This window comes from Mus caroli, chromosome 3 (assembly GCF_900094665.2).
Source record: "Mus caroli chromosome 3, CAROLI_EIJ_v1.1, whole genome shotgun sequence".
NCBI lineage: Eukaryota > Metazoa > Chordata > Mammalia > Rodentia > Muridae > Mus > Mus caroli.
The window spans coordinates 89,223,710-89,243,532 of record NC_034572.1 but is presented as its reverse complement, the minus strand read 5'-3'; the positions used below and the strand labels follow the sequence as shown (position 1 = coordinate 89,243,532).

The 19,823-nt window shown below is 49.5% G+C and overlaps 4 protein-coding genes across 8 annotated transcripts; 2 read left to right on the top strand and 2 right to left on the bottom strand.

The window, feature by feature from the left end:
* The first annotated feature begins 772 nt into the window (after positions 1-772).
* Positions 773-3,608, top strand: Tnfaip8l2 (TNF alpha induced protein 8 like 2). 3 transcript variants are annotated; one of them, XM_021157874.2, is made up of 3 exons: positions 796-812; positions 1,432-1,540; positions 2,540-3,608. In XM_021157874.2, exon 3 carries the CDS (start codon positions 2,569-2,571, stop codon positions 3,121-3,123), a length of 555 nt encoding a protein of 184 aa, XP_021013533.1. In that variant the 5' UTR covers positions 796-812; positions 1,432-1,540; positions 2,540-2,568; the 3' UTR covers positions 3,124-3,608. The 3 variants fall into 3 exon arrangements, with proteins under 3 accessions (XP_021013530.1, XP_021013531.1, XP_021013533.1); XM_021157871.2 differs by lacking the exon at positions 1,432-1,540 and having other exon boundaries at positions 773-812; positions 2,523-3,608; XM_021157872.2 differs by lacking the exon at positions 1,432-1,540 and having other exon boundaries at positions 788-812.
* Lysmd1 (LysM domain containing 1) lies at positions 3,609-9,222 on the bottom strand. Its single transcript, XM_021157870.2, has 3 exons — positions 8,319-9,222; positions 5,105-5,466; positions 3,609-4,733 (listed from the first exon to the last, which is right to left on the bottom strand). Exons 1-3 carry the CDS (start codon positions 8,496-8,498, stop codon positions 4,595-4,597), a joined length of 681 nt encoding a protein of 226 aa, XP_021013529.1. The 5' UTR covers positions 8,499-9,222; the 3' UTR covers positions 3,609-4,594.
* A 74-nt stretch (positions 9,223-9,296) lies between these two features.
* Positions 9,297-13,498, top strand: LOC110290947 (sodium channel modifier 1). Its single transcript, XM_021157869.2, has 7 exons — positions 9,297-9,470; positions 9,687-9,757; positions 10,017-10,105; positions 10,194-10,288; positions 10,397-10,485; positions 12,853-13,047; positions 13,326-13,498. Exons 1-7 carry the CDS (start codon positions 9,420-9,422, stop codon positions 13,423-13,425), a joined length of 690 nt encoding a protein of 229 aa, XP_021013528.1. The 5' UTR covers positions 9,297-9,419; the 3' UTR covers positions 13,426-13,498.
* A 509-nt stretch (positions 13,499-14,007) lies between these two features.
* Tmod4 (tropomodulin 4) lies at positions 14,008-18,700 on the bottom strand. 3 transcript variants are annotated; one of them, XM_021157867.1, is made up of 10 exons: positions 18,636-18,700; positions 17,519-17,681; positions 17,220-17,376; positions 16,664-16,780; positions 15,766-15,855; positions 15,476-15,606; positions 15,284-15,391; positions 14,811-14,954; positions 14,474-14,618; positions 14,008-14,128 (listed from the first exon to the last, which is right to left on the bottom strand). In XM_021157867.1, the coding sequence occupies exons 2-10, from the start codon at positions 17,639-17,641 to the stop codon at positions 14,106-14,108; spliced, it is 1,038 nt and encodes a 345-aa protein (XP_021013526.1). In that variant the 5' UTR covers positions 17,642-17,681; positions 18,636-18,700; the 3' UTR covers positions 14,008-14,105. The 3 variants fall into 3 exon arrangements, with proteins under 3 accessions (XP_021013526.1, XP_021013524.1, XP_021013527.1); XM_021157865.2 differs by having other exon boundaries at positions 18,613-18,699; XM_021157868.1 differs by lacking the exons at positions 15,766-15,855; positions 16,664-16,780 and having other exon boundaries at positions 14,018-14,128; positions 18,613-18,664.
* Between the last annotated feature and the right edge of the window lie 1,123 nt (positions 18,701-19,823).

Here is a 19,823-nt window from a genome sequence, read left to right as displayed (position 1 = left end):
CCCCCCCCCCAAGTGTATGTTCATGTACTGATTTATTCAGGTGACTCTGGAGGCCAGAAGAGAACATTGGAATTCCTGGAGCTGGAGTTGTGGGTGGTTTTTCCAAGACAAGAGTTTCACTATGCAGCCCTGGCTGGCCTGGAGCTCACTCTGTAGACCAGGCTGGCCTTGAACTCAGAGATCAGATTGTCTCTGCCTCCAGAATGCTGGGATTAAAGGTGTAGTTTTACCTCATTGGAGTCTATCCTCATTTATCAGGCCTTTTAAAGCTATTAAGCGCTGTACTCCAGCGTTTTGGTTCGATGCTGACACCTGCTGGTCACGCATGGCTCAGCAGCCCTAACCTTGGCACCTACCTCCTGCCTGCTCTGGCTGGGGCAGTCTGTGCCAGTCTTACCTTCTAGGGCCTGAAGATGCTTGTATAATGCTGTTCTACTACAGCACTAGATGATCTTTCAGTACTTCCCTCACTGTCTCTCACATTAAAATCTGGACTCTGCACGGTTTTCAGTACCACAAAAATATTAGGCAGCAAGAAAGAAGCAGACCTTTTATTAGGTGGAGGTGTGTAAATCCGTCCTTGCCACTTCAGTCGGTGCTTCCTACAGAATTCCATACCTTTTGACCTTTGTCTTATTTCTAGGCGGCTCTTGGAACACTGGACTTCTTGGTGACAGTGATGATGAACCGGAGGTGGAGAGTAGATAGGCGGGGCCTGGGGTGGGGCTAGACCAAAGGGCCTCTTAGGAGCTTCTCCATTCTGTGAGCTCTCAGAAACATCCAAGGCCAGACTGGCACCCAGCACACGGCAGGTGAGAGTCTGGCAATGACAGAGGGCGGGTTTCGGGGTGACACTGACAGGATATCCCGACCCTTTCACCTTCACCTTTCTTTCCGTCTTGTGAAACTCTCGCTTGTAGAATTCTTGGGTCTCCCCTTCTCTCCCCAGAACCATTTTGGTGTATTTAGTGGATGGGGCAAGGCTGTCTGAGAGTGAGACCTGGCTTGGGATGGGGGCTGAGTCTAGAGCTGAGGGACAGAGGTGCACATGGAGTAACGACTAGAGATTTAGAGATCTACAGTATCTTCGGACATGGAAGTACAGTGACGCAAAGTGAAAGAAACCTCTGCTAGGCTAGAGATTCATGAGGGTCACGTAGAGGCTGGGACAAAAAGAGTGAGTGACATAGCTACCCTGGGAGGACTGGGGACCTAGTTGGAGATGGCAAAGAGGGCAATAGAGAGCTGGGTAAGAGGAGGGCAGGTAGGGAAGGAAAGCGGGCCCCTATGGAAAAATCACCTCCACTGTGAAAGATCCACAGGGCAAGGCAGAAACAAATCAAGATGGCAGGTTCCCATTGGAGTGATTCGGCTGTGGGAGAGAGTCCCCTGGCTGTCCTCCCTCTGAGAGGACTCCTATTTTCATTTTAGGGAGAGAGGGTGAGGTTGCTCCTCATTGCGGTCACAGCCACATCCTGCAGAGCCGGGGAGGGGGAAGTAAGAAGCAAAACAAGCAGAAGCAGCACAATCAAGGCCCATGGTGAGAAGACCCTGTCTGTAGGCACAGGATATACCACCAAGATATAGCCAGCCGGAGACCACTACCTGCCACCGCCTCAGCCACCCTTCGTGGGCTGTGACTGGCAGCACTCCTTGTTGGAGGGCGAATGTGGAGGGATTATTTGACTTGTAGCTATTTTTTCTCATAATTTGTATCTGTTACTTATTATGTATATGTGTGAGTAGAGGCCAGAGGTGTTGCGTCTCCCTGGAGCTAGTTATAGGTGACTGTGAGCATCTGTTGTCTGAGACATCTGCCCCACTCCTTGAAGCCTGTTTTCATATTTACTAGGCAAAGTTGCTTAAGATCTCTTAGCTTTGCCCAGAGGTGGTGGCACATGCCTTTAATCCCATCACTTAGGAGGCAGAGGCAGGCAGATCTCAGTTCAAGGCCACCCTAGTCTACAGAGCGAGTTCTAGGACAGCCAGGATTATACAGAGAAACTCTGTCTTGAAAAAACAAAAACAACAAAAAAAAGAGTCCTTCAGCCTGAGATTTCTCACTGTAAAATAGGGCTTGTCACCCTTATGAAGTTGGTAAACCAAGGCAGTTCATATCAAGCACTTGGCACACAGTATGTTCAAAAAAAAAAAAGCCAAGTGTTCTATTTAAGATTCTGGGGACCCTGTATCTCTCACTTCTTTTAAGACTTTATGGTACCCCCACTGACATGAGCTTTGGATCTCAAGCCTGGAAACAGAGGGGCGCTGTGCAAATTCCCTGTCGGTTGGCCGCCGCATAGCCCGCTGCCCTAAGACTCCAGTCATGCCCACACTCCTCCAGCCAGGCTCCCCCTGCTCCTCGCCGCTGTTTTGGAGACACAGCTGTCTTGTTTACAGCACGGAAGGGAAAAAGCAGAAGCAAAGCCTACAGGATGGAGGGGCCCAGGGGAGTGGGAAGACAAAGCAGGCAGAGCAGTGAAGATGAGGAAAAGCCATTTCTCTCCTTTTCTCTCATTAAGCCGGTTGCCTCTTCCAGTGACTGATCACACACCGACCGCAAGCACCATGGAGTCCTTCAGCTCAAAGAGTCTGGCACTACAAGCGGAGAAGAAGCTGCTGAGTAAAATGGCTGGTCGGTCCGTGGCGCATCTCTTTATCGACGAGACCAGCAGCGAGGTGCTAGATGAGCTTTACCGAGTGTCCAAAGAATACACGCACAGCCGGCCCAAGGCACAGCGGGTGATCAAAGACCTCATCAAGGTGGCCGTCAAAGTGGCCGTGCTGCACCGCAGTGGCTGCTTTGGCCCTGGGGAGCTGGCTCTGGCTACACGGTTTCGTCAGAAGCTACGGCAGGGCGCCATGACCGCACTTAGCTTCGGTGAGGTGGACTTCACCTTTGAGGCTGCCGTGCTAGCAGGTCTGCTTGTCGAGTGCCGGGACATTCTGCTGGAGCTGGTGGAGCACCACCTCACACCCAAGTCACATGACCGCATCAGGCACGTGTTTGATCACTACTCTGACCCCGACCTGCTGGCTGCCCTCTATGGGCCTGACTTCACTCAGCACCTTGGCAAGATCTGTGATGGGCTCCGGAAGCTGCTGGACGAGGGCAAGCTCTGAAGCTCCGGAGCCCGGAGCTCAGCACACTGGACTATGGCAAAATGACTGACTGGGAAATGACACATCGGGCTTTCTAACCCTGCACCAATGCTTCTCGATCCCCTGGCTTCACTCTCTCCCAAGAGTGCTATAGACACTGAGGCCACCCCCACCCCCAAACTGCTGCTGGGGCAAAGCAAGGCTGAGCTGAGTGAGGCGGCTCTCGCTCCCATCCAGTTCCAGTAAAGGAAACAGCTGACTGAAGAAGAAGTGAAACTCAGGTCGGCTTCTCCCGGGAGGGCTGCCCAGAACCAGGGGATCCTCCTCCTCCACAAACCCGAGGAAGGGGACACTAAAGGCCACACGCAGGAAGGTGGCCATCAGAGACCTCCTGGATCTCCTAGAGTTGGAGGCAGCACTAGGACACATACAGACTCTGTGTTCCAGAGCTTCTAGAAGGAGCTGGGGGAAGGGAGGTACAGGGGAAATAAAACCACTAAAGCACGCACAGGGCTCACGGTTTAATCTCTCGAGCTCCATACACAGGCTAAACATAGAGGAGAGGTCTAGAAACAACACTTATTCCCACTCCTGAACAGGAGACAGACTCCAGGACTACTGTGCCGCCATGCCTATTTCGTCACTTAAGGAGCAAAAGACAAACTGTCCTGCAGATCAGGTACAGATTACAGATACATATGCAGTGAGGGGCAAGGCATAGGCAGGCTAGGGTGTGTAACAAAGACACTTCTGTAACTATTCTCCTTGAACCCCAAAGCATCTTCCACTCCTTAGCCCCACCACGTGCTGGGGAGAGGAGAGGAGCTGGAAGAAGGATGCTTAGTCAGTAGCCCATCCCACTGCCTTCTCTCCGAGCCAAGGGGTGGGAAAGGTTGTAGGGAATTCCTAGTCACAGCTTCGTCCTACCCTTTACCTTGGGAGTGCGGAAAACTCAGTGCAGTCTACCATTCTGTGGTGAGCGTCACCAACTCCCAGGCCTCAGTAACAAGCTTCGCTAGGAAAGTGGGACAGGCGAGCAGCCAGCCGCCTCCACTTACAGTTCTGGGCTTCCCTATCTTCAGTGATATGGAAATTCCCCCCTCTTTTCTCAGTTAAGAGGAGAAAGGAGTTAGATATAGCAAATAAATATTACTTCAATATAGCACCAAATAAATTAGGTAAGATCATTGGAGATGGGGAGGGGTCTCTGCTTCCCTGCTCTAAGGCCAGGGAATGCTCAACGGGACAGCGAGGGCATAGAAGAGCCTTTGAATCTAAAGGCTAACTCTAGATTCAGCCCAAGAACTGGGAAGAGCTCTGCTCCCACTCCCTGTGCTTGCCACTAAGTGTCCCCAGTGAAGAAATCTTGGCAAAGATGCCTGGAGAGGAGTGAGGCAGGCTGGGAAGCTCTGCTCTTCAGCCTCACCTCAGACTCCTCTCCCCCTTGGGCTGGTCCTTCAACATCCTGCCTGGCTCATCAGTTCTGTGGACATCAGAGTTTGAAGATTTCATCTTCCTGGTCCCGCAGTGTCTGGGTCCGAGATGTCCGGGTGAGCGGCACAGGGCCTAGGACTGCTCGCTGCTGCATCCGAGGGGAGCTAGGGTAGAGACCCTTGTCCTCCTCAGGTACCCTGCGGATGAGGGAAGGGAGAAAGAGCAACAAATCAAGACAAGGACCTGAGAATGGAACAGTGAGTGGGGGGTGGGGGAGGGGAGGCTGCCTCCCTTTGTTTCACAAGTTGGATGGAGTCTCGGGATCCTCTGAAGAAGTTACTCCCAAGGCTTCTTCCCAGTACACTAGTGAGTACAACCCCACAGAACCTACTTTCCCACGCACTACCCCATTCCAGATGCCACTGGCTCTTTCATGGTTTGGGGACCACATGGGGAGAAAGGCATCCACTTGCCTGTCCTCTTTGGCANTTTGGTTACTCCTTAGTTTGTGACCAGCTAAAAGAAGGGGGTCTCTGCAGGGAGCTAGAGGGAGCGGCCAGAGACTCACCCACTCTCCCCTTTCCTCAGCTTCTGGGCAGCAGCCTTCTTTGACAGGCTGATCTGTGAGTCAAGCTTCTTAAGGAAATCAGAGGCAGAAAGGTCATGGCTGGGGGTGGAGGTTTCCTGGTGAGGCGGGAGGTCTGTGCCATTGGGCCGCCCCGACCCTGACCCTTGATTCTTCCTCTTCCCCGAAGACGATCTGATCTCATCCTTACTCGGGCGTACCTCTTCCTCTCCATCATTTTCCTCCTCAGAATCCAAACCATTAAACAAGTCTCTGGGCTCTGTCAGGATGGGGATGTAGAGCGTTTTCTTCAGGAAGATGGAGTCGTTAGTATAAAGGCGGTTTGTACGCTTAATCTGTTCCATCTTCAAACAAAATCAACAAAATTAATGTCTGACAGTAAAACCCACCAATCTCATTAAAAATAGCAAGCTTTTTTCTTCCTTTTCACTATGTAGACCAGGTGCTCTCAAACATTTCTGGCTTAGTATTCCAAACTTTTATTATTGGTGTGTGTGGTTGAAGACAGTGTACTTGTGGGTAGGGCCTGGAGGCTGCTATAGGGTTTATTATATGTGTGTGACAAGCACTTTTATTAACTGAGTTACCAAATGAGCCATATTTCTAGGCCACCAACTCAAAGTTTTTAAGTAATTGTACAACATTATTTGACACCATAAAAAGCTAGCTAAAATATAAAAAAGAGCTGATATTAATCTTGTTTTATAATTTTCATACTTTTTAGTCTTAGGATACCTTCACATTTTTAAAAATTATTGAGGTGAGGCTGGAGAGATGGCTCAGCCATTAAGAGCACTGACTGTTCTTTCAGAGGTCCTGAGTTCAATTCCCAGCACCCATATGGTGGCTTACAATCATCTGTAATGAGGTCCAATGTCCCCTTCTGGTGTGTCTGAAGACAACTACAGTCTGTAACTCCAGATCCAGGTGATCCCCTGACCTCTATAGGCACCAGGCACCCCATAGCAAACGGGCATACATGCATGTGTAGCCCTGGATGTCCTTGAACTCACTCTATAGACCAGGTTTGCCTCAAATTCAGAGATCCACCTGCTTATTCCCCCCACCAACCCACCCTGTGCTAGGATTAAAGGCATGTGCTACCACTCCAAGCTAATAGTGCAATTCTCTAATCCCAGCCCTTGGAAAGCTGAGGCAGGCAGGTCTCTGAGTGTGAAGCCAACTAAACTACATACTGAGACCTTGACTAATAATAAAATAAGTAAATGAGTCTTGGTGTCTAGAGTTGTAGCTCCATGGTAGAGAGCTTGCCTAGTGTGTGCAGTCCTAGACTGGACCCCTGGCAGACCTCAGATATTAAGTAAATAAACACCTCACATGTGTTCTCTTATACTCGCACCCACCACGGCCACACGTGACTGTCCTTCCTCTTTCATGCCCACAGCTTTCTCTTGATATCTAGAAAAATCTATTAACCCTCTAGCTAGCATAGCAACTTCCTATGGCTCTTCATTGAATGAGGATTCAAAGAGGATTCAAGAACTGTGTCTATTTAGCCCCGACAGGAAGTGTCTAGCCTTGTCTCTCTTCTGCATTCTACCACTGAATTACACTTTCAACTCCAGTACCCTGGTTTTGTTATATGTGGAGCTGGCCTAGAACTCTGCATCCCTTTGACTTAGGTTCCTGAGGGCTAACATCAGAAGTTTGGCATGGACCACCAAGTCTGGCTTTCAGACTTTTTTTTTTGTTTGTTTGTTTTTGTTTTTGTTTTTGTTTTTCGAGACAGGGTTTTTCTGTGTAGCCCTGGCTGTCCTGGAACTCACTCTGTAGACCAGGCTGGCCTCGAACTCAGAAATCCGCTTGCCTCTGCCTCCCGAGTGCTGGGATNTGCCTCTGCCTCCCGAGTGCTGGGATTAAAGGCGTGCACCACCACGCCCTGCCAGACTTTTTTTTAGCCCTGGCTGTCCTGAAACTCGCTCTATAAACCAGGCTGGCCTCCAACTCAGAAATCTGTCTGCCTCTGCTTCCCAAATGTTGGGATTAAAGGGGTACACTGCCATGCCTGGCAGCTTTGAATCATCTTTTAAACTCCCACATGACTGAGACTATGCCAGGGTTTAGAGGCATAATGTTGAAAGGAACCGATTTCAGCTCTTAAAGCTTGTGGGCTGCTGGAAGACAAGGATACAAACAACTGGGCTGAACAGATTTGTAGGTGGGAACAGAGGGGAAAGTTTCTAGGTCTTCAAGGCCCGTGGTGATGGTACTCCTAAAGCCTGCACCTCAGAGTGTGGTTGTCACACTCCTAATCTCAGCAGTCATGATGCAAGAACACCGGAAGTTCTAGGCCACACTGTCTAGAAAATCCACCCCCCACGCCCCCCACAAAACCCCACATCAAATACTATCTACTCCCACTTCTGAGCAAGATTCAAATAGTTCTGGATCTCCGACCCCTTGTGGATATTGCTTACACCATTTCTTGTTTCTTCTCTGTTCCTCATGAGAATTTAAATTCCATGAGCACATCGACAAACGTATGCCGTGTCTCCAGAAAGGCTTACCTTATGCTTTAAGTAGAGCAACACTGGAATTTGTCTAAACCCAACATTTGTTTGTATGTGGTAAAACAGGATATAGACAGGAAGGCTGCAACTTTAATGCAAGGTATTTTTTATGCCCATCAAACCACTCCTAGAGAGGACCTGAAACACTTGGAGTATGTAGAGGGCACTTGTTTTGTGCCTCCTCACAAGGAAAACAGAGCCCTGGGGTGGAAATAAGAACTACCAACAGGCATCCTTCAGAGTGCTAGTAAAAGTCAGCTCTTCCTTACCGGTCACTACATCCCCATCCCCACCCCACCCCACCCTGCATGGCGAATAGTATGGGCCTTAGAGTCAGACAGAAACCTTACTCTGACACTCAAATGATTTGACCTTGATCAAACTGGTTTATCAGTCTTAAGTTGATAGGGACACAGGTCTAGTTAATGGCTGTAAGCCCCGCCCCCACTCACCCACCTCCCTCACCATCTACAGGAGTTGCTCCTCCCACTGGGATAGTTGGGCAGATCTGTCCCAACAGTGCTCCGCTGAGATGTGAAAGCAAAATAAGGAAGAAAAAAACAAAAAACAAAAAACAGACCATAATAGAATTTAAATAATGTGAGAGGAGGCAGCTTAGCGGGCCACCCACTTTCTCAGGACTATCTCAATTCTGGAAGACTCACCGTTACCCCGTATTTGAGTGCTAATCCAGCCAGGGTGTCTCCAGGCTCCAACTGATGCTCCAGGCGTCTTTCCCTCACTGGGGAGCAGGATGATTGTACCAGGCTTCCATAAGAACGAGCACGGCTACCATGCAGCAGCCCTGACCCCCCAAGGGGAGGCTGTCTAGAGGGAGAAGCCATCTCCTCACTGCCAAGACCTAGGGTCACAACTGAGGGAAGCCCAGCTAAGTAACAGTGACAGCCGAACCCAAGGAATGGATATTCAGATAATTCGTTTTCTCTTCTCTCGTCTCTCTTCAGTCTCCCGACTCTCGAGAGACTACATTCGTCGTCCTCCTCTTGCTGCTTCTTACCGTGCCTGGAGTTACAGTCCGTCTCTTAAGAAGTCTGCCAGGCCGGTTACATTTCTTTTTCCACGAGCTCCTTAGCCATAAGTATCTTCCCTGAGCTGTCAGTCGCTGACCCGGTTGACTTTCGACGCCCCCTCCCCAACTCCTCGCAAGCCTGATCTCTGACCTTTGAACCCTAGACACCCTCATCAACACTCTTCCTTCAGTGTATCCCCACATCCAACAGTCGGGATGCCGGGTGCTCCCACATCCTCTCTGTTCCAAATAAGGCCCACCCCAGGTAGGTTGTGGCTGAGGAGTACGAGCCTGAGGCCAGCAAGAGTTTGTAGTATATAGTCCACTGAGATCCCCGACGCCTCGCTCCACATCAGGAGGGTCCCACCCTGAAATTCCGGCTCCACATACAGGATCTTGAGTCTCCGAACACCTGGATCCTTCGAGATGTAAGGTCCTGTGTCCAGGTGAGCAGTGTGCTCTTCAAAAAAATAAAATAATAAAATAAATAACCCAAAGACTTCATTTCCCAAAAGGCACAGCGTCTCAAAGTATCATAGGAAATGCAGGCCCCCTCAGGGCGCTGGAGGCGGGTCTTCCGGTTCGCGCGACGCAAGCGTGGAACAGCATCCCCGGAAGTACAGATTCAACAAGAAAGAAACCGGAAGCAGAGAAGGCGATAGTGTACTCTTCCTACGGTGGCCTAAAGGAGCAGCGAAGTAGGCTTCGGGGAATTTATCGTAGTCTCACAGTCGCTATGTCTTTTAAGAGGGAAGGGGACGACTGGAGTCAACTCAATGTGCTCAAAGTAAGCCCTAGTGAGAGTCTGATCACCTTCAGCCGCCCTGTTGTTTTGTTTTGTTGCTCTGGCGACATCTAGGGGAGGGCTTACGGGACCAGAACTGAGTGGTGACCCCTTCTACCCTATGATCTGCATAGCCCCGTGTGCCATTTGACTCCTTATCCATACTATTTCATTTCCATCCGTCCCTCTTACTCATTTCCCCTATCCTGCTCCCTGCAGAAACGGAGAGTTGGGGACCTGCTGGCTAGTTACATCCCTGAGGACGAGGCGCTGATGCTGCGGGATGGACGGTGAGAGCGAAGAGTGGATCAAACCTGGAGATTCGGGGATCAGAGGCTCGACAAACTTTTGTCACTAAGGAGTTCAGGAGTATAATAGGACTTTTTGGCTGGAAGTGAAGTGTAAGGGGTGGAGATCGGGAAACCTGGGAGTTGGTGGAGTACTATGACAGAAATAGGACCTAGTCACCATAGCAAGAACACCCCGACTGCGGGCTCTCGAACATACAACATACACACCACACACATCATTCACTTCTCGTTTCCCTAGCTTTGCTTGTGCCATCTGCCCCCATCGACCAGTACTAGACACGCTGGCCATGTTGACAGCCCACCGTGCAGGCAAGAAGCATTTGTCCAGTAAGTATCAGAGAAGTGGGGAGGGCAGGAGATGGAGAGCAAGCCACCAGGCATTGTGCTTTTCATTCCTCCTTGCTTTTGTTCTCAGGTCTGAAGCTTTTCTATGGCAAAAAGCAGACAGGCAAGGGAACAGAGCAAAATCCAAGACAGCAGAACGAATTGAAGACAGAAAGCAAAACTGAGGTGAGAGGGCATCAGGTGTGGTTTAGACAGGGCTATACTGCACACAACAGGCTTGAGGGAACGTTTGCTCCTAACAGCTCTAACTCTGTCTCTTCTCTTCATCACCAGGCTCCTTTGCTAGCCCAGACTCGAATCATCACCCAGAATGCTCTACACAGAGCTCCCCACTATAACAGTTGCTGCCGGAGGAAGCGCAGGTCCGTGGAATGGGAAAGCCAGGAGTGGAAAAGGGTAGAAGGAAATAGATGACTTTAAAGTTAGTGCTCTCCAGATTGTATTCCGAGAAATAATAATCTTGTGGAAATGTTTTTTTAAAATGGTGGTGGGGGCTGGACAGATGGCTCAGCGGTTAAGAGCACTGACTGCTCTTCCAGAGGTCCTGGATTCAATTTCCAGCAACCACATTGTGGTTCACAACCATCTGTAATGGGATCTGGTGCCCTCTTCTGGTGTGTCTGAAGACAGCTACAGTGTACTCATATATAAAAAAGAAATCATAAACCATCATTTTTTCAGGTTTTTTTTTTTTTTTTTTTTTTTTTTTTGGTTTTTTTGGTTTTTTGAGACAGGGTTTTTCTGTGTAGCCCTGGCTGTCCTGGAACTCACCCTGTAGACCAGTGCCCGGCGGTTTATGATTTAAAAATAAATTTTTTAGCAAGTAGAAAATTGTAGAAGAGCCGAGCGTGGTGGCGCACGCCTTTAGTCCCAGCACTCGGGAGGCAGAGGCAGGCGGATTTCTGAGTTCGAGGCCAGCCTGGTCTACAAGGTGAGTGCCAGGACAGCCAAGGCTATACAGAGAAACCCTGTCTGGAAAAAAAAAAAAAAAAAAAAAAAAAAAAAAACAAAAAAAAAAGAAAATTTTAGAAGAATCATACTTAGTAGGAACATTAAGGCTTGGTGAGATGCCTCAGTGGTTAGGAACGCAGGGGGCTCTTCCAGAAGTCCTGAATTCAATTCTTAGCAACCACATGGTGGCTCACAACCATCCAAAAGGGATCTCTTCTGGCATGTAGGTATACATGCAGACAGAGCACTCCTATATTTTAAAAAGTGCAATAAATAAATACATTCAAAAAGAGAGAATTGTAACATTAGTAGAGCACAGTGGTGTACTTTTTGTTTGTTTGTAGCCCTGGCTGTTCTGGAACCCTGCTATTTAGACCAAGGTGGCCTCATATTCACAGAGATCTGCCTGCTTTTGTCCCTCAACTGTTGGGATTAAAGGTGAGCACTCTATGCCTGGCTTTGGAAAACCTTAAGACAAAAACTTAGAACTAGCGGGGCAGTGGTGGTGCACGCCTTTAGTCCCAGCACTTGGGAGGCAGAAGCAGGTGGATTTCTGAGTTTGAGGCCAGCCTGGTCTACAGAGTGAGCTCCAGGACAGCCAGGACTACACAGAGAAACCCTGTCTCGAAAAACCAAACCAAACCAAACCAACCAACCAAAACACAAAAAAATCCCTTAGAACTATATTAGAACATAAGGAATATGGAAAGTTACAGAACTTATGGAATGTCTGTCTATATTGAGATAATTTATTGTAATGACTTACAGTTTGTAGTCCAACCCAACAATGGGCAGCTGTGAACGGGAAGTCTAAGAATCTAGTATGCTCAGTCCCACGAGGCTGGCTGTTTCAGCTGGTCTTGTAGAAGTAGGTTCCAAAGATGTGCTTGGCGAGTAAGTGCAAGCAGCGGAAGAAGAGTGAGTCTGCCTTCTTCCAGTGGTCTCTGTAGGCCTCCAGCAGAAGGTGCGGCCTACATGAAAGTGTGTGCACCACACCTGGATCTGGGACTTGCTTTGTCCCGGGCTGACTTTGAATCAGAGTTCTCCTTGCCTCCTGGGATTAAAGGCATGTTATACCTTGCCTGGACCTAAGCTTTTCACAGCCACTATGCCTCAAGATCTCCATGCCAAGAGCCAGATCAGAAGCCTGAGTCTTCCAGCCTCAAGATCTGGATCACAGGTGTGCCCTCCAATTCTGGATTGTAGTTCATTCCAGACTTAGTTGACAACTAGGAATAGCCATTACAAACTATTAAGCTAGTTTTTCCTCAAATTCCTTTTTTTCTCCTTTATTTTTTATTTTATGTGCATTGGTGTTTTTCCTGCATATATGTCCGTGAGGGTGTGAGAGGTGGAGTTACAGATATTTGTGAGCTGTCGTGTGGGTGCTGGGAATTGAACCCAGGTCCTCTGGAAAAACAGCCAGTGGTCTTAACCACTGAGCCATCTCTCCAGCCCCAGCTTTTCTCAAGTTTCTAATTCCAAGGTCTTTCATACGTAGAATATTTAAGATCTTAAGGAACTGGAGCCAGGCAGTGGTGATGCACACCTTTAGTTCTAACACTTAGAAAGCAGAGGCAGGTGGATCTATGAGTTTGAGGCCAGCCTGACCTACTGAGTGAGTTCCCATCAGCCAGGACTTCACAGAGAAACCCTGTCTCAAATATCGAACAACCAGAAGTCTGAAAGAAATCAGTTTCAAGCGCTGCTCTTCTGGCTTGGGGGCCATGCTGCTTTCCTGTACTTAGTTTTACACACTTTGGTTCTTCTCTGCCCAGACCAGAAGTCCCTGCTCCCTTGGTCTCCAGTCCTCCTTTGCCAACTCCAGAGGTCCAACTCCAGAGTGCAGAGATCAGTAAGGAAGCTGAGCCTAGGGAGAGATCAGATGCCAAAGAGTCAGCAGCTCTCTTGGCCTCTGCACCCATGAGCCCCACCAAACGCCGAGTCCTGAACCATTACCTTACCCTCCGAAGGTGAGTGGGTGCTGGGTCGCTGTCCTCGGCTTTCCTTCTATTTCCCCGGGACCTGCCTGTTTTCAGACCAATCCAACTGCCTTTTTCTTATCACCAGTAACTTTTTAAAAACTTGTATTTGCTTATTTATCTATATAGGGGCACACTTATGTAAGTCTGAGGGCAGCTTACAGGGGTTTTCTTCCTTCCTATGCTGTAGGTTCCTGGGATGCAACGCAGCACGGGAAGCCTTTCATAAACCTCCTCCCTGACCAGTTCTCTTTCTCTCCTGCTTGCAGCTCTGGATGGGTCCCAGATGGACGAGGTCGATGGATAAAGGATGAAAATGTTGAGTTTGACTCTGATGAGGAAGAGCCCCCCGATCTCCCCTTGGACTAACAATGATAACCCCTTTCCCCATTTGTCCTACAAATAAACCGCAGTGGCTCCTGGGAGCACACTGATTCTCGAGTCCGGTTCCTTGTTCAGTCTCAGGATTTCAAGTCTGCTCCTTCACAGGCTGGCCACTCCTTCCCTACAAGGTACATGGCTCCCCATACTTCTGGCCCCTCCCCCACTTTCTCTCAAAACCTTGCCAAGCGTCAGCTGCATTCAGCCCGGTGCCCTATTAATAAGTCTGTCAGAAAGAGGTCGCTGCCCTTCATGGAGTCTGACTCCTTCCCCACCTCCACTGAGTCCTTTTCTCACAGATCACAGGAGGACTGTGGCTAGGCACTAAGGGGCTCTGGCCACCTCTGTCTACACCTTTGTCACAGAGGACTGAGGCCAAGTACCCTGCTGAGAGACTAAAGCCTTTGGCAGATTTATGGGGAACACAAGGGACAGAGCTCCCCCTCCTCCTAGTAACCTGAACCCCTGCCTGCTGATCCCCAGAATATAAATAATCTCTTGATGAACTGGCAGTAACCCTTGAAGGGTAGCGCCAAGATTCCCACCCCAAACCAGGCAAGGAGACAGGCGGCATGAACAAAAGGGATTTTATTTACAGGAAAGGAGAGAGAGATGAGGATCTATGTGTCCCAGGCTCTCATCTCTGGTTGGTAAAAGGAAGGGTGATGTTATCTCTTCTTTTGCTGACGACCTGGAAAGGAAGAACGGTAAACAGAGCTCCATTTGTTGTTTTGGCAAGGGTGTGTTTCTTTCCTTTCCTTGGGCAGACTCATAAGGTGCTGCCTTGTGCCATCTGATGGGCCTGTTCCATGTTGACAAAACAAAGTCAAGAATACACACCTGAAAATAAAGGGACTCTAGGGGTACAATCATGACAAGCTCCCCACCCCTACCTTCTCTATAGGTGTGTATCTGGGGGAGAAGGACTTGTCTGTCTCCCTGCTATTCAGCTCCACGCATGTTTGCCACCACCCAAGCATTTGCTACCGAGTGTGCCTTTCGAACCTGCCTTCTCCTCTGCATGGGGTCTACTCACGCAGCTCATTGTTCCGGGTCATGGCGTGGGCTGCCCGAGCTCGTGGTCCTTGTTGTGTAAAGTGGTACCCGAAGCGGACAATAGATGGACACTGCTCTAGCACAGTGGCCATCTCCATCTCTACCGCATCACCAGGCCACTGGCGCTGGAGGATGGATGAAGGGGTGAAAGCCATCAGATATGAATGGCAGTTCACCACCCCGGCCCATGGGTCTCTGGGAAGTTAAGAGGCTTGAAGAGAATGCTGATTTGGCTCCCTTCCCTCAGAAAATAAGCTTCCCAGGGAGAAACTCAATGGGTGCTAGCTGAATGTCAGCCAGGGGAAGGGAATGCTAACCTGGTTATCTACACGGAGCTCAGTGAGAGTAGCATTTTCCCGAACTGCCTTTAGCACAGCCATGAGCCCTGTGCTGCTGATGAAGTTAGACTCAATGTTCAGGCTCTGGAGACTGCGGTTCTCACGCAACATGTCAGCCACCGCCTGGGTGGTAGGGACTTGTGTTAGGGTTAGGGGAAGGGGCCAGTTCCACAGGTGACTGTGGAGAGACAGAATGGGAGCAGGAGGAAATTGCTTGAGGAACTGAGTAAGTTGCCGGTGGGATGGAGGGCATTAGAGAAGCTTAGTGTGTGTGTGGATGGGTGGGGGGTGACCTCGGGCCTGCAGAATTGTGAGCCAGGAGTAAGGGTAGAGGGATTTTGAGGTCTGCCATAAGAAAACATGATGGGGATAGCACCCCCCCACAAATGTGACCCTTAAGACAGCCCTTGCCAGGGTATGGGAAGAAGACTGGGGATGCCAGCTAGCCTTACATTGGCGATAGGGTCACCACTCTTTGTGGCCACCAGACTGAAGCTCCGGACATAGGTATTGGTTTTCATTGCTTCACACAAGTCACTTAGCACAGGTATCGGGATGTCCTGAGGGGGCACAAGGGATGGTGAACTACGAACCCTCATTGGTCAGTAGCTATTCCTGTTTCTATGGGGATGGGAGTCTGATACCTGGATATTATTGAGGTTCACCTCCTCCAGCTCTTTGTCATTACTCCGTACCCTCTTTAGCATCTCCTCAATGTTTGTGGGATTTGGAGGTTCATCTGGTACTGGCTTATACTTGTCGGGCTGTACCACACCTGATGAGGAACAGAGCAGAAAGGGAACCCCAACATATCCCCCACCATACCTCCCCACTAGCCCTCTAAACGTTCATGCACCATGTCTCACATTTGCAACCTCTCAGCTGCCCGTGGCAGCTCGGGGGTGAGGGCGGCCATGTTTCCTAGTACACTCACTGCTAATGCCTTCTGTGTTGCAGATCTCTCCACTGCAGATGGCATCATAATATTGCTTGTTGCTCATCAGTGTGTACATGCCCAGGATGGCTGGTGAGGGGAAGCAGAGGGACACAGGAGGTGAGGTACCCGCACAGCCCTGCCTCCTGCCTCTCTTTGCTAAAGCGGTTTTAGAGCCTGGTCTTCCACTCATGCAGAGTTTCTCACCCTCCCTCAGCTCCAGGAGTCTCTTCCATAAACCTGCCAAGGCAGTGACTTCTAACACATGAGAGGGCCCAGGAGGCCCTTAAGGAGCTGCGAGAGGAGAGGGTGAACCATCTACAGAGAAGGAAGATCCTCGGCCAGTTTCAGGCAGAACAGCTCCACTTTGATCTGCCCTCCCAGCCCCTGTAAGGCTGCTCTTGAATGAGCCAATGTACAAGGGAATAAGAAAAGTTAAAAACGGGCTGGTGAGATGGCTCAGTGGGTAAGGGCACCAGACTGCTCTTCCGAAGGTCCGGAGTTCAAATCCCAGCAACCACATGGTGGCTCACAACCATCCCTAACGAAATCTGACTCCCTTTTCTGGAGTGTCTGAAGACAGCAACAGTGTACTTACATTAAATAAATAAATAATTAAAAAAAAAAAAAAGAAAAGTTAAAAACCCTTGCCTGGGCCAGGTAGTGATAGTGAATGCCTTTAATCCTAGCACTCAGGAGGCAGAACAGGCAGATCTCTGTGAGCTCAAGGCCAGCCTAGTCTACAGAGTGAGTTCTAGTACAGCCAGGACTACATAGAGAATCCACTGCTAGAAGGTTTCTGAGACATCGTGTCCTGGCTCAGGCCTTTCCTAGTCCTATGTCAAGATGCCACAAGCCCCATCCCTAACCTTCAACGACCGGACCGGCAGCTGCCCACCTGCAATGTCACACATTTCAGCATCCGTAGCATGGGACAGCGCTTCCTCCAGCTCAGGCTCCAGCGTAATCTGCTCCTGTGCTGGGATTTCTCTCTTAGGCTGAATAAAGGGTTTTCCTGATAGAGACATGAAGGACTGTTCAGGGAGAGGTGATTTCTTCCAAGATGGTGACTCCACCTTCTTTATCTTTTCCATATGGGGTCAGACTAGATCACTAGTATACATCAGAAAGCCTGAATGTTGTACATGTACAGGACTCTCTGGTCCTCTCATCCCTCTTAAGAATTGAAGAGTACAGGCTGGTGTGCTGGCAAATGTCTGTAATCTCAGCATTTGGCAAGCTAGAGTAGTAGGACTGCTAGTTCAGGGCCACCCCGGGCTGCACACGGAGATCCTATCTCAAAAATCAAAAAACTGAAGAGAACAAATTAGCATGTAGTCATCAAGACTGAGTCTCTGACAGATAGCTGCTGGAGACAGGGAGGATAGCTAGCAGGGAGGCATAAGAGACAGCCATTGGGCTCCTGGGGGGCATAGACGTTAGGGTGCCCATACCCTTCTTCTCGCCAGTGTAGGGCACCAAGTCGTCACGCTCTTTGACTTCTAGCGCCTGTTGCTCCAGGTACTGCAATAGGGCATCTCTGTCCAGTGGCCCTGTTGGACTCTTCTTTGTCTGGTCACGTTGTCTCAGGCCAGCTGGTAAGAGCATGTTCTTAGGGATGAATTTTGGGGAATAAATTAAGCACTCTCCGGACAGATATTCCCTGATCCTTTTGGGATTTCAGGTCTTGTTCTCAGCTACCTAGAATCACTCCTTCCCACATACGAAGGGATGCCCTGGCCTGTGCTCCTACCTCAGGATCCATTTCTTGTAGCTCACAGTCCAGCTGTTCTAGCTCTTCAGGGCTCAGGGTCCTTAGGATCTCATCTTCATCGATGTCTCTGTATTTCTCCAGTTCCTTCTGATAGGATGACATGGTGGCCCCTATCCCCTCCCCACGGTGTGACACTCACAGCCTGGGGGGACATGAGAAAAGTTGTTGGACGTGGACACTGAGGGCACATCAAGTCCAGCCATAGTTAGGACACTGACCTTAGAGACTAGAGTCTACCAGGGATGGGAAAATCAGATAGTTCACTGTTAGTTTCCCTCCTAGTCCCTGCACTTTCTAGCCATTCTAGATGGGGATTCTAGTCTCCAAGCTGGGTCTGTCCACCCACCGTGTGATGGAGAAATCCTGGCAGCACCCTCCCTTACAACCTTACCCAGTAATGTCTCTTGCCCTGACACAGCTGCTGGAGGCGCTGCCAGCACAGCTGGCTCCACGCCCAGTTCGTATTGAAAGGTGGGAGGGGGAGGCAGAGAGCTCCAGGAAAATTCCTCCTTTCTTCCCCATTACCCAGGCCTGTTGGAAACTGGTAAGCAAGGAGGCTTGGCTGGGTTAGAGTGGTCGCCTCTAATGACACCCTCACTCCCTCCGTCATTGTCAAGGATCAAGATCTCACTTTCTGTGTTTGCTAAAAGTCTAAATCAGAAGGGAAAGTAAGGCTTAGAAGCTGGGGCACTTCCAGATTGGGGGAAGGGCAGTGTGGCCTCAGAAGGCATTCGGTTCCCATAATCTGTCACCAGAAAGGTGACACTGGAACCCTGGGTAAAAGAAGAAGAAGAAGAAAAAAAAAAGTCTTCTAAATGAGGAGGTGGGATGATAAACTTGCACCACCTTTCAGTGTGAAAAACAGTCAAGCTCTAAATACACACCACGCTTAACATGGAAGGTGATCCTGAACGTGAGGCACTGACAACAAGGCAGAAACATCCAAGAGGCAGAGTCAAGACAGAAACATCCGAGGCAGGACACAGCAGAGACGTGCCAACTCTCTTTCCCCTAGGCCCACTCTGCCATCTCCCACCAGGCTCTCACCCGTAAGACCCCTTGTTCCCACCTACCAGTCCCAATGGTCACCGCTCACCTCTCCTTGTCAGTTGGTCCGTCTGTTCTACTGGGACACTGTCCGGTCAGCAGGAGGAGTCTGGTGCCGGGGGAGAGCGTGGGGGAACAGTGAGCTCAGCATTTTATTATTTTAGCTCTGGCCAGGTGGGGAGTGGTGGGAGATCACATATACACAGACCCCATACCTTGCCCAGCCCTGAGAGCCTCTAGTGGCCAGTATCAGCCATGACATGTCCTCTTTCCCTGCAAGCAGAGTCCTCCAGTGGAGAATCAGATGACTCCTACTGTACCAGTTCTGCTCTGTACCTGTAAGGCTGCTCAAAGGTACCATTTCTGCTCAAAGCACTGAATGGAAGATGATGTATCAATGTACCAGCCATTGTGCCTCACACCTGAATTCCCTTGACAGGGGACACTGAGATAGGACTGTTACAAGACGGAGAGCAGCCTGAACTTCATGGTGAGCTCAAAGCCTTGTATGTTTTTTTTTTTTTTCCTTTTTAACTTTTTTAAAAGGGAGAGTGGGCACATGCCTTTAATCGTAGCACTTGGGAGACAGAGACAGGCAGATTTCTGAGTTGAAAGGTCCAACCTGAGCTACAGAACAAGTTCCAGGACAGCCAGAGCTAGAGAGAAACCATGTCCTGAAAAAAAAACGAGAGAGAGCCGGGCATGGTGGCACATGCCTTTAATCCTAGCACTTGGGAGGCAGAGGCAGGCGGATTTCTGAGTTCGAGGCCAACCTGGTCTACAAAAGGGAGTTCCAGGACAGCCAGGGCTACACAGAGAAACCCTGTCTCAAAAAACCAAAAAACCAACCAACCAAACAAACAAAAAACCCCAAAAAAAACAAGAAAGAGAGAGAGATGTCTCAGGTGGTTAAGACTGCTGCACAATTATGCTACATAACAACATAACAGGGTGGCAGACACAGGAACATTGGGGGCTTGCTGGCTCCTGATAGCCTAAAGAACAGGAGCCCAGGTTCAGAAAGAGAGCCTGTCTCAAAGGATAGGTGGAATTACAGATGACCCTGCCTGGCCTCTGCATAGGCGTACCACCCAACACGTGGTTGTATACATAGACACATACAGAGACACACACACACTACAGTGTAAGGAATTTGTTTTGGTATTTAACCTTAACAGACTATGTACTGGCTGGTTTTATGTGTCAATTTGACACAGGCTGGAGTTATCACGGAGAA